This window comes from Pan troglodytes, chromosome 10, assembly GCF_028858775.2.
Source record: "Pan troglodytes isolate AG18354 chromosome 10, NHGRI_mPanTro3-v2.0_pri, whole genome shotgun sequence".
In the NCBI taxonomy this organism is placed as follows: domain Eukaryota; kingdom Metazoa; phylum Chordata; class Mammalia; order Primates; family Hominidae; genus Pan; species Pan troglodytes.
The window spans coordinates 105,906,801-105,919,443 of record NC_072408.2 but is presented as its reverse complement, the minus strand read 5'-3'; the positions used below and the strand labels follow the sequence as shown (position 1 = coordinate 105,919,443).

The following is a 12,643-nucleotide window of genomic DNA, read 5'->3' as shown; positions in this document are numbered from 1 at the left end:
AACATGAATGAATGACAATGCCTGCCTCAGTGGTAGCTCTGGACTGGACTCTGCCAGCTCATTTCCAGATTTCAGTGACCTCCTGTCTAAGGCAGCCAGATTAAGTGAATAAAAATACATGATGCCACTTAAATTTGAATTTCTGTATTTTATCAGGAAATTCTACTCCCTTCACCACTACCTTCACCCTTAAGAATAAACACTTCCTCTCATTTCCTCCCTCCCTTTCTCTTCCTCTTTGCTCCTTTCCTCTTGTTTGGCTATTTCTGAATGTAGTTCTCAGTGTCAAGAGACCCCATCATCCTTAAATCTGGGGATGTCTGTTCTTTGAAGACAACCATATCTTTGATGAATTAATGAGTCTCCTTTTTGACAGGTCTACACTTCCCAGAGGGCTAAATTATCCACCTTCACCATCACAGGCTCCTTAGCCTGGATAGCCTTCTCAGGAGACTGCAACTCACTCTCTTTTCTCTGGATTCAGAATACATGCAGTGTGGGACACAAATGTCCTTAGCTTGTCCCCAGACATCCTCTGCTTTCGTTCATTTGTAGACACCCTCCTTCTTAAATCTGGCTTTGATACAGACCTAAAAGAAAAACACCCAAACACGATGTTGGCCCTGAGAACTTCATTTTCCCAGTTGACCAGTCAGGTCGTTTGACAAGGCACTGCAGCAGAGCTGAATCTCTCACAACAACCTAATGCCATGCTGATACTTCCTGCCTCGCAGCAGGAAACATGGCAAGTTAGTTAGTGCTTTAGCCACAAACACCTTGGGTCACTTTGATTAACATGTTTGGTTCTGGAATACACTAAGGTAGTTTAGAAGGAGAACTAACCAGTTGACCTTTCAGAAGATAAATAATTTATGTGAAATTCAATGTGTTGGAGAAACTCTGGCAGTCACTCCCTATGGTGTGTAAATATAGATGTAAGCTTGTGTGTGTGAAAATAGGGTCATGGGAGTAACTTCTTGGCAACGTTACATATCTATGGACCGGAATCTCCATCCAGAAAATGTCCCCTACTAAACATTTGGTTCTTTTTATGTAGTGAAGGAAGCATCAGCATCAGAGTCTGACCAAATAAAACACAGATCCCAGATCCATCCTATACTTATCTTGTGAACTTGACTCCATAGTGTCACATCTCTGAGACTCAGTTTCCTCTTCTATAAGATGAAAATAATACCACCTATGTTACAAGAGTGCTGTAAGGTTTATAAATAAGATGGGTGAAGTACCTGCTACACAGTGAATGCTTAATGGCTGGTAATCTTTTTAGGTACTTCTTTCTGCGTCATTATATGTGGCTGTGTTGGGAATACCCAGGAGCAAATTCTTTTTGCTTCTCCTGCAGAGGAGCCCTTCCTTTTGGAGCTCTGCATCAGCATCTACAGTGACAGGGCATTTGCAAGAGCTTGATGAACGTACAAGGGAGCCATGTTCCCTGCCTGTTCGGAGCAACGTGTCCAAACTCACCAAACCCCGTCTCACTTTTCTCTTGTGAGGCACTGGGAAATGTTCAGCATATTAGACAGAAGAACAACACTCAGATATCTGCCAAGATTATGTACAGCCTACCCAAGGAAGTTTTTTTTTTTTTTTTTTTTTTTTTCAGCTTCACAGCTTGTGATTACAAAAGGACACAGGACAGCTGCTAACTGTTTTCCTTTCATCTCCGCTTCTGGCACGTTCTTCTTCTGATAGCTCTCCTGCAACACTTGGTCTGCACCACAGTGGGAGCTAAAAGAGTAGGACAGAGGTGCCACCCCAACCCCAGCCGCACCCCCTGCTCAGACTCAGCTGCTGGGAAAGACCATTTAAAGCATTTAATATCCTCCCTACCTCTCTGGGGATGGTGTCAACCCAGTGAGACACCACACTTCAAAAGAGAAGTTAAAGCTTTGTGGGTAGTTAGGGAACGTTTAGACTAGAAACTAGAAACCCCCCAGGTCCCTGCCAAGCCTGATTCCAGGATTCAGTGAACAGAAAGGACTGGAGCAAAGCAGGGAAGATTAGGCCAGACAGCTCTCCAAGTTCTCTTCCATAGAGAGGGTTCATTGTTGCTTCGGTACTGTGAAATCAAACATAAATGCATTGGAACACTCGCTTTCAAATGTGAATTTCAGATGACTCTGAAGTAAAAATATAAATGGTGTGGATCTAACCATGTTTTTTTAACTCAACCTTTTATCTCCTACATGATTCCTGCTAGAGGTAGTATAGGGTAAGTCTTGAGAAAGTCTCCTATCAGCTATGGGAACAAGCTACCTACCTCATAGGAAGTTATTGTGAGAATTAAATAAAGTAATATATGGAAGGTGTTTAGAACAGTGCCTGACACAGTAAGTGTGCTATTTACTTTACACTAATGAACACCAACTGCTATCAGTGTGAAAGTTGAAGGAAGACAGTAGGTATTCATCAGCTTTATATTTATACAGATATATGCATCTGGAGAGAAGTAAGAGCATACAAAAAAGTTTTGTTCACATCAACTTTTCTTCTTACTTGAAGGAGCTCTGGGTTAGCGTCCTTAAAAATGAAGAATAGGCTCCTTCTCTCATAGCTATAAAATTTTTGACCAAAGGCAGTACAAATTACTGTATAAATTATTTTGCACTCTTTTACAAATACACATAATTCTAAAACCTACATGAACACATCTCAAGTGAATTACATTTATAATTTATGATATCACCAAATCCTGCTCGATACTTTAACAAATAAATACCTGGTTACTTAAATTCCTTCTCTTTCTCTGTAGCTTGACAACAGATGTTTCAAAGGGGAATTGGGTTTCAAAAATAAAGAGGAAAAAATAGGTGACAGAAAATTCATTGTAATCATGGTAGCTGTTAAATATATAATGCTAAACTATATCTTAACCTTAAGATATAATTTATTAAAATACACAGCTTGCACATATAAGATGATGTCTTATTGATCAGTGATGTAATATTTTTTGAATCAATAGTCCACATAGTCTGAAGAATCCAGAAAGCTTTCTTCATAAGCTAAAAACATGAAAATTTACTTAAGTTGCATGCAAGAAATTTTATTGCAGTAGACAGAATATGTTTAAATGGAGGATTAGGGTAGAGGGATTTTTTAGTGTACTATAGAATTTTCTTCCACTGCCATTTCATTAGTGTGAGAGAGGAAGTTAAAGTTGAAAGAAGCACATCATCCATTATCTGATCAGTTATAGTCACCTGTGTTTCTATATGATAAGCTAAATAAAGCTTTGTTCCAACACTGACAGAGGAATAATAAATCTGGTATTTAGCACAATAACCATTATCATAATCATGCAGAGAAGACATGCATTGGGTTTACTTGTAAATTGATATCAAATTGACTCAAAGCTTTTATAGAAGCAGAGAGGTAGCATTGTTATTCCAGGAAAATTATGTACAGTTTCATGCTACCATGCTATTTATTTTATAAAAGGCTAAATATTAAAAGCAAACTAAAGTACATGTTTTTCTATGTGTAAGTTTGTAAGATCTTGCTGTCATTCTATTATACAGTGATTCTATTTTAAATATTTAAGGTCACATAAATTGTGGAGAAGAATCTAATTTAGCTAATTATAGAGCAAAAACAAGTTTCCCCAATCAACAGTATCATCTTGATTTTTTTAGTCTTGGACTGGATGAAGGAAGAGAATAAATAACATTATCCAACTCAAGTTTATATTAAGAATAAGCCAGTTCCCTGTGGTCCTTAAATATATTTTCCTAACATTTTCTACAATATGTAATATGAAGGAAAGCTTGCTAAATTAATAAGAGATAGTATTAAGTTTAAAAAACTACAAGAAATTTTAAATGCAGAGTTTGGAGAGACAGAGACATCAGTACAGATATTTTTGAGATGTTTTTGGTAAATAGCTGTTTTACTTCTAATGAATAATTAAATACAAAACACTGCTTTTCATTCTATTTGGGCATCCTAACAGTTTATCACAGCTGAAGAAGTTCAGTACCTAAGATATTCTCCCCGTGGTCAAAGAAACTTCCACTTTCAGCTATTAGTGCATAAAACATTAGGTGACTTTTTCCATTCCATGATTTAAGAGATCAATAAAGACACCCTGCATTAGACATTTCTTGACAGGCAAAGAACAGCTATTCTAAAAATACTGCATTTGGGTCTTTGATCACTCTAGAAAGTCATTAACTAAACAACTTTATTTATTGATTATTGTTATTTAAACACCTTATGCAGTGTGATTGGTGGATGCTAAGAAAGTCAAAAATAATTTAGTGATTGGACTTGTCATTTTCATAGCATAGATTTATAGCCCCACCATAAAGAAATGTTGCTGAAAGTAGAACAACCTTCTAATTTCTTTTGGTGACTGAAAAATTAAAAGAGAATTTGCTAAAGATCCTAAACTTAATGTTCATGAACTTTGACTAAGAGACACATGAATAATTACATCCTGAGAAAAATTCATGAGTATTTTTGAGTCCCTGATTTGATTCCCTGCTACTGCCCCATTTTTGTGATTTGACTAAAGTTTCAATGTCTCTAACTGTAGAGTAGCACTGTCTAATGGAACTTGCTACAGTGATGGCGATGTTCTGTATCTTTGTTGTCCAATATGGTGGCCATCACCTACATATGGCAAGTAAATTCTTGAAATCAAGATTTAAAAGAATCAACTATATTTGGCAATTGAGGGGTCATTCTTAACATTTGACAGAGAAGTTCTATGGAGTTGATGGGGGTGAACAGCTTATTCTGGTGGGTTGAGGAGGAAAATGGGAGATGAAAACATGGGACTGGAGTGTACTGGGTAGGAAAGGAGATAGAGAGTGCAGTGTAGTAGATGACTAAACAGAAGATGGACATGACGGAGCTCTGCCCCCAAATCATTGACCTAAAAGTTATGTGAAAAAAAAAAAAATGATGGAGGAGGAAGAAAGCTAAAGTTGTGTTCAGTTTTTATTGAGAAAAATGAGCAGTTGCTCACGCCTGTAATCCCAGCACTTTGGGAGGCCAAGGCCGATGGATCACCTGAGGTCAGGAGTTCGAGACCAGCCTGGCCAACATGATGAAACCCTGTTAGCCGGGCATGGTGACGGGCACCAGTAATCCCAGCTACTTGGGAGGCTGAGGCACGAGAATCACTGGAACACAGGAGACAGAGGTTGCAGTGAGCCAGGATCGTGCCATTGCACTCCAGCCTGGGCAACAACAGTGAAACTCCGTCTCAAAAAAAAAGAAGTTAAACTGAGATTTGCTAGCATTTAGTAAAGGCAAGTGATAAAGTGAGAATTAATTCCAGCTCCCTAGGAAGAATGGGAATGTTTATTGTCTTTGATGGCACAACTGTCACCCAGGTGCCAAAGAATGGTTAGATAGTTATAAGGTTTGAAACATTTTGTTTTTCCCTGAAAAGCTATAAGAATCCGTACTACTACAAAAATAAGTTACCTTATAATTTCCTTTAATAAGAAATTTTATAAGTCCATCATACCAAGATTGATTTGTCAAAAAAATATATATTCTTGAATTTCTCTTTAATCACTTCTTAAAGCTAATTTTAGGTTACAAATTCTGAAACACTGAAACATAATTTCAAAATATACAATCTATATCTATATATAATGATACCAGCCAAAAATCAAACATGGCTGAAATCATAGCATTTTGAAACTGAATACATATTCATTAAACTGCTTCATTTGGTGGGTGAGGACCAGAAAGCCTACAAAGAATATATGACTTAGCCAAGTTTGCCCCGCCATGATCCAAACCCAGTTCTGCAGACTCCAAGTCCCCTAGTGTTTGGACAAAAGGCTGGCTGAATGATGTACTAGGATATTTTTGGCATCCCTATGTATTATAGAAAAAGATAAAATAGAAAATTTCTAACAGCATGCCTCACTGGGGACAGTAAATCCTTTCCTTTCCATTTCCCAATTAGTGCCATTTCCCCTTTGACACATTTTCACTATTTTTCTTGTGCTTCCCATAATTTTGGTTCATTTTTCAAAAATGTTTGGCAATTATCCTATATGCTAGGAAATTTGGCTCAAAAAGATGTTCTTATGTACTCAACACCTTCTTTAAAAATATCTAACTTCCCTATAATTCTTCAAAAGGACTCCTCTCTTACTGAAGATACAGAAAATAGCATATTGGAGGTGTAGAGGAAGAACAGTGATCTTTAGGATTTAATTTACCAAAACATTTCAGTATTCAAACACTGAAATCCAGTTGTCAGGATTACCTAGAGATAGTAGCTATGCACACTATGGGATATTCATATGCTTTCTGTTTCTGCAAAGAAACCAGGTCCTCTATTCTACATGGGCTGAAGTTGTGGGTTGGTAAGTTAGGACCTGGAAAACCTGGTAATGTTCTAGCACAAAGATGGCCAAAGATTTTTTGTTAAGGGCCAGGTAACTCCTCAAAGAGTAAAAGTCAGAATGGTATCACATATCTCGCTCATGCCATACTAGTCCATTTCTGGAAATAATAACGCTTTCTCTAAATGAAGTCATTTGTATTCTCAGCCATGCTCTGTTGTGTGCACTGAGTAATTTCTTGAGAGCAATATTTCCTGTGGCATGTTGCCAAGACTGGCTTTATTTGTTTTTCATTAGGCTTTTCATTATCATGCTGCTGAATACCTCGATCATTCTGCTTCCTCCGAGATGGCTGGTGTTGCTTAAGCATAAGAATGACACGATGAGTAGGTGGAATGCTTTTGTCCAGTGAATGCCCGTTTTAAATCCCTAGCTGTGGTGCCATTCCAGTGGCTCTAATCCTTCTAAGAACAGCCAGTTATCCATTTATAGCATAGTCTGATATTATTAAGTTGTTTACATGCATCTATTCTGTCCCTGTCCAGGGAAAGATGTTAGTCTCACTTTGCGCCCCACTAGGGCTGTTCCTCCTCCTTTATTATGGCAGGAAAAGGCATCAAGTTCCACTCACTGCCCAAGCCTTGAATCGGTGTGTATTCCACATTTCCGCATCATTCCACATGTTCCATCTCCAAGTCAAACTTCCTGATAGTTTTCAAATCCACCTGCTTCTTTTTGCTCCTGTGACTACTACGTTAGTCTATGCCCACAGCGCCTCTAGAAAACAACCACAGTGGTCTCCATGCCCCAGAATCACCCTTTCAAATTCATTCTCCTTCGCTTTGAGTGTCTAACGGTACTCATCACTAAATAAATGGATATTCTGTCATTTCTATTCTTGCGTTTTTGTGTTACACATAAGTAGGACAGAGTTTGATTTGTCAAAAAAAATAGTGATCTGAATTCTTGAACCTCTATAGACGCCTCAATTTAAAGAGAAACTCTGTCTTACAAACCGTGAAAGATTAAAATCTAGGGATAAAATGAGCAATATGTAAACTTCTGCATTCAAATATTAATCACAGGTTTAAAATAACCATTGAAATCTGAGAATTTTAGGACTGAACTGGTCCTTGGACATTGTGGGCTCAACTTTACCATTTTATAGGTAGGGAAACTGAGGCCCAGCCCCAGAAATCAAAATAATGTTTCTAAATTTGGAATCTCAGCATGTAACTCTTTTTCTTAAAAGCTGTCCATGGCTTCCCATTATGGTCAGGATGAAGTCTGAAGCCCTCAGCATGGCATGCAATATCTGTATGGTCTGCCCTCTGCTTACTCATCCAGCCTTACTGTTTGCTCCTCTCTCCATATTATCCCAGAACATGATGCTTCCAAGTATACTACATTCCTTCTTACTCACAGGTCTTTGCACATAATTTCCCCATTGTCCTTCCTCTTTTAGGTGCTATGCCTTAACCACCCATTTTTCCTATATCTGATTAGATGTCCTTTTCTCTGAAAAAATATCCTGGATTCCCTCTGGACTCCTAAGCAAGTGTCACCATCATAGCACAGTCTCAGCATCCTACCTAACTGCCTTTGAACAGTCCCTTTCCATCACGGGACTGGAAGGAATAAAGGCAGTTGTGGGCAGGGCCCTGCATCTTATTCATCATTCAGTCTTCATATCGTGATCTGGTGTCTGGCATTCAATAATTTTTTTAACTTTTATTTTATGTTCAAGAGTACACATGCAGTTTGTTACATAGGTAAACTTGTGTCATGGGGCTTTGTTGTACAGATTATTTCATCACCCAGGTATTAAGCCTAGTACTGATGAGTTATTTTTCCTGATCCTCTCCCTCCTCCATCCTCCACCCTCCAACAGGCGCCAGCGTGTATTATTCCCCTCTACGTCCATGTGTTCTCATCATTTAGCTCCTACTTATAAGCGAGAACATGTGGTGTTTGGTTTTCTGTTCCTGCATTAGTTTGCTAAGGATAATGACCTCCAGCTCCATCCATGTCCCTGCAAAGGACATGATCTCATTCTTTTCTATGGCTGCACAGTATTCCATGGTGTATATGTACCACATTTTCTTTATCTAGGCTATCATTGATGGGCATTTAGGTTGATTCTATGTGTTTGCTATTGTGACTCAATATTTTGAAATTAAGTATTAACTCTCACTTTTAACCTGCCTAATATATGTCAATTTTTCTATCAGCCTTCCGCACAAAATCTGTCATCAAGGGGGGAAAAATGATTCATTCACATCAATGTGTAAGTCACTGATAATCTTAAATGGCAACTCTTACTAGAAGCATTCACATTTTTACAGAAACAAAGTTTTTTTTTGGTTCTTTTTTTATTTATTTATTTTTATTTTATTATTATTATACTTTAAGTTTTAGGGTACATGTGCACAATGTGCAGAAACAAAGTTTTAAGTCACACGAATGAATCTCCAATGCAGATAACCCAATGTGGATATAAGCCACGATAGATATTTGTGAGGGGAGGGGAGCTTTCTCCTAGCCTTCACATCAGTAACAAGGTGACCGACTCTGCCCTCACCCTCACGGAAGAATGACTCTATGTCTTTGTTCATAAAAATCAGGTCACTCATTGGTTTTCTCTGTATTAAATAAATCCTTGTTATTCATCCACAGTATAAATGCTTGATTTAACTTGTAACATTTCTGTTTTGTTTCAGGGAAGCAATGTTATGGAAGATCAGGATTTGTTGGAAATTGGAATCCTTAATTCTGGGCACAGACAAAGAATTCTACAGGCAATCCAGCTCCTTCCAAAGGTGAGCAATACTTTTATTGCCCTAGTCCTGTGTACGGTTCCCAGTGATTTTGAGTCCAGGCATGCAAGGAGTATTTGTATTTAGTACAGTAGTTCTACATATTGATGCAACCTCAAGAGCAGATCTTCTTAGGTCCAACTGCACGTTCAGACTTACGAGACTACTATGGGCCACACTTGGCTTAAGGTTTTATTGTTTTTTTGTTTTGAGACAAGGTCTCTCTCTGTCACCCAGTCTGGAGTGCAATGGTATGATCTAGGCTCACTGCAACTTCCACCTCCTGGGTTCAAGCAATTCTCCTGCTTCATCTTTCTGAGTAGCTGGGGTTACGGGTACACACCACCATGCCTGGCTAATTTTTGTGTGTGTATGTATTTTTAGTAGAGATGGGATTTTGCCATGTTGGCCAGGCTGGTCTTGAACTCCTGACTTCAGGTGATCCACCCACCTCGGCCTTCCAGACTTCTGGGATTACAGGCATGAACCCTTAGCTTGAGATTTACCTAGAAAAATGTGATACAGAAAACACTGCTGGCCACCAGGGAAGCTTCAGATTTTCTCTTCAGTGAGAGTCCTAATATCAGTACAAATATCAGTTCTGGCCCCCCAGGTGGCAGCTCAGGTTCAAGAAGACTAGATTCATATTGGGTGGGTGCAGGAATGGCCCTGGCTTAAAAGCCTCCTGCCCCATAAGAGACGATATCTCCTGCAACAACTCCATAGACTTATCCTCCATGGTCCCTACAGGGGACCTAATTACATGAGTCATTACTCAGGGAAGTCCAAAGTATCACATCCCCATCATGTATTTATAGTTCATGTATAGGCCCTCCTAGTCCAGATGCAATTTATCAACCAGGCATCATTTTTACTGTAAGCAGTGTGTTACCTAGCAACAGAGTTGACCTCCTGTTTCCAGATAAGGTGTCAAAGTAGCCTAAAGGAAGAGGAAAATCTGAGCATGAATCTTTCAGATATGTGGGATTTTAATTGATAAGGAAAGGAAAATGCATTTCAGATCTATGGCCATACCAACCTGAACGTGCCCGATCTCGTCTGATCTCGGAAGCTAAGCAGGTTCGGGTCTGGTTAGTACTTGGATGGGAAAAGGCATTTCAGGAGGCCCCAGGAACCATATAAAAACAAATTTGGTTCAGGCAACAAATTGCTGGAAGTATGAGGGAAATAGACATTTAAAATCCAATGGGATTTGTACAACAATGCAAATGTACTTCATGCCACTGAAATATACACCTAAAAATGGCGATGATGGTAAGTTTTATGTTATGTGTATTTCATAACATATTCACGCAATTCAAAAAATAATTTTAAAAAGAGGAAGAAAATTCAAAGTGATTAAAACAATTGAGAAGTGTGTAGTCAGAGATAAAGCAGAAAAAGTAGGTTGGGTCAGTGTGTGTCAGGCTGAGGAATTTGAAATTTATTCTGTAGGCACTGGGGAATGGACATGACTGGACTACTTTAGGCCAGTTAATTCTGGAGGCAGTGTACAAGTGGGATTAGAATGAGGGAAAGTTGAAGTTGGGTCATCTGTTTGCAAAAAGACTGTGGGGCAGATTGGAGGCAGGTGGCAGATGAACTGTAATAGATACACCTGGATATTTGAGATTGTCCTAGGTTTTGTACTCTCCTATCCTCCTGTTCTTTCTAGAGAGGCTATACTTTCTCCCTCCCTAAGTGGGAAAAGTAAATATTAACCACTATTTCTAAGGAAATTGTCTGATGAAATTTCCCAACTGACAGTGAATTGAATTTCTACTGATAGACACTTACTCCTTTTGCAAATTCACTGAGCCAAATATACAAAGGAGTTTAATCACATAATTTTCTACACTAAATGGAAAAGAATAAAACATTCTTAGAACCAATTCAGGAAGTAATTCCTATGAGCATATTGTTCACCTCTCTGCTTGTGTATGTTTACTTAAAATATTACCTTCTCAGCAAGTTTTGTTCTCACTTTCAGCAATGGCTTCCATACTGCTGTATCTATAGCACCTAGCACAGTGCCTGGTTCATAAAAATAGATAAACATTCAACAAATCAATGAATGACTACTTGCTTTGTCACATGCTGCCATTCATTTAAAGTTCAACTCAGATATTATCATATCATATCGCTTCCTTTGTGCAACTTCCTTCAAAATGGAACCACTCCTTACCATCTAAGTAATTATCAACCTAGTCCTCACCAACCACCTCTATCTAGATGGACTACCATAGTGCATTCTAGTCTGTCATCCTTGGTTAGACTACATGAATCAAGTTCTCATTGGTCTCCTCTATCCTGGACTATTCACAGATGCTTAACCTCTGTCCAGGTTACCTTCTTACCCCTCTATAATTGAATTTCTATACAGTATCTGGAATGATCCTTCTAAAATATAAATCAGGTCATGCTATACCCTGCTTCAGTTCTCCAGTGAATTTCCTTCCCACTTAGAATAAAGTCTTTATCCTGTCCTACAAAGGTCCCACTACCTAGAAAGCCTTTCCTTCAGAACTTCATACACTTGCTCCTATACATTGTCAAATCTCTATTCGAATGTGACATCTTCACAGGGGCCTTCATGAGCTAAAATTCACATCCTTCCCTTACCATCACTGTTCTTGCTATTGCTCTGCTTTATTTTTCTTCATGCCACTTAGTGTGATCTGAAGTTATATTATTTATTTGCTTTTTTTCTTCATTATTTTCCATCTCACCCTCAGGAAGCAAGGTCCATAAGGTCAGGGACCTTGACTGTCTTATTCTCTTTTCTATATATCCAGCCTGTAGAATAGCACCTGTCACATAGTAGGTACCCAAGTAATACTTGTGGTATGAGAAAATATACTGACCCTCCCTTTCCTCTGAGATTTTATGGCCCTGTGCTTGTTCATATCTCAAGGTACTAATAACATTCAGCCACTTCTATGCTATAAACATCCTGAGGGCAGAGACAGTGCAACATCCTTGAATTTCCCATGATGCTTAACCCAATACATGGACATTCTTTTAAGAATGAATGAGTGAGTGACTGAGTGAATGAATATTTTCCTCACATGTCATTCAAATGTATATTTTTAATCAGAGCACCTCAATTTTAAGATATATCTGTAATCCTGTACACACCACTTGATAATGCAAAACAAGAGAAACTGAACCTAGAATTATTTGGAGAATAAATGAAGTGTTTATTTCTAATACAGAATATCATTCTCATTAGAGAAAATAATATAAGAGAAACAATACAAAATTAAGCTTCTATAGAGAGGCTGATGCAGAAGAGCTCACTCTGCACACAAATTAGTAGAGAGTATATAAAAACATCCAGACGCACATTGAGCAGCACAAATAGAATGCTGTAATGCCACAAATTGATGCTTTGCCTTCTTAGGTAATGAGCCCGATCTTCAGATGGTTAATAGTGTCATTTTATTGCCAGCACATTCATCTGCATTCACTTTAACTTTGCACTGCCAGAAAACG

At 38.4% G+C, this 12,643-nt stretch overlaps 1 protein-coding gene across 22 annotated transcripts in view; it reads left to right on the top strand.

Moving 5' to 3' along the window:
• The window catches only part of ANKS1B (ankyrin repeat and sterile alpha motif domain containing 1B), a 1,252,139-nt gene that overhangs the window by 892,989 nt on the left and 346,507 nt on the right, over window positions 1–12,643 (top strand). For all 22 annotated transcript variants that reach the window (XM_001150610.7, XM_009426057.4, XM_024348224.3 and 19 more), the window contains one exon: window positions 9,053–9,151. In XM_001150610.7, the coding sequence (XP_001150610.1) occupies window positions 9,053–9,151 (99 nt within the window). The remainder of the gene's footprint in view (window positions 1–9,052; window positions 9,152–12,643) is intronic.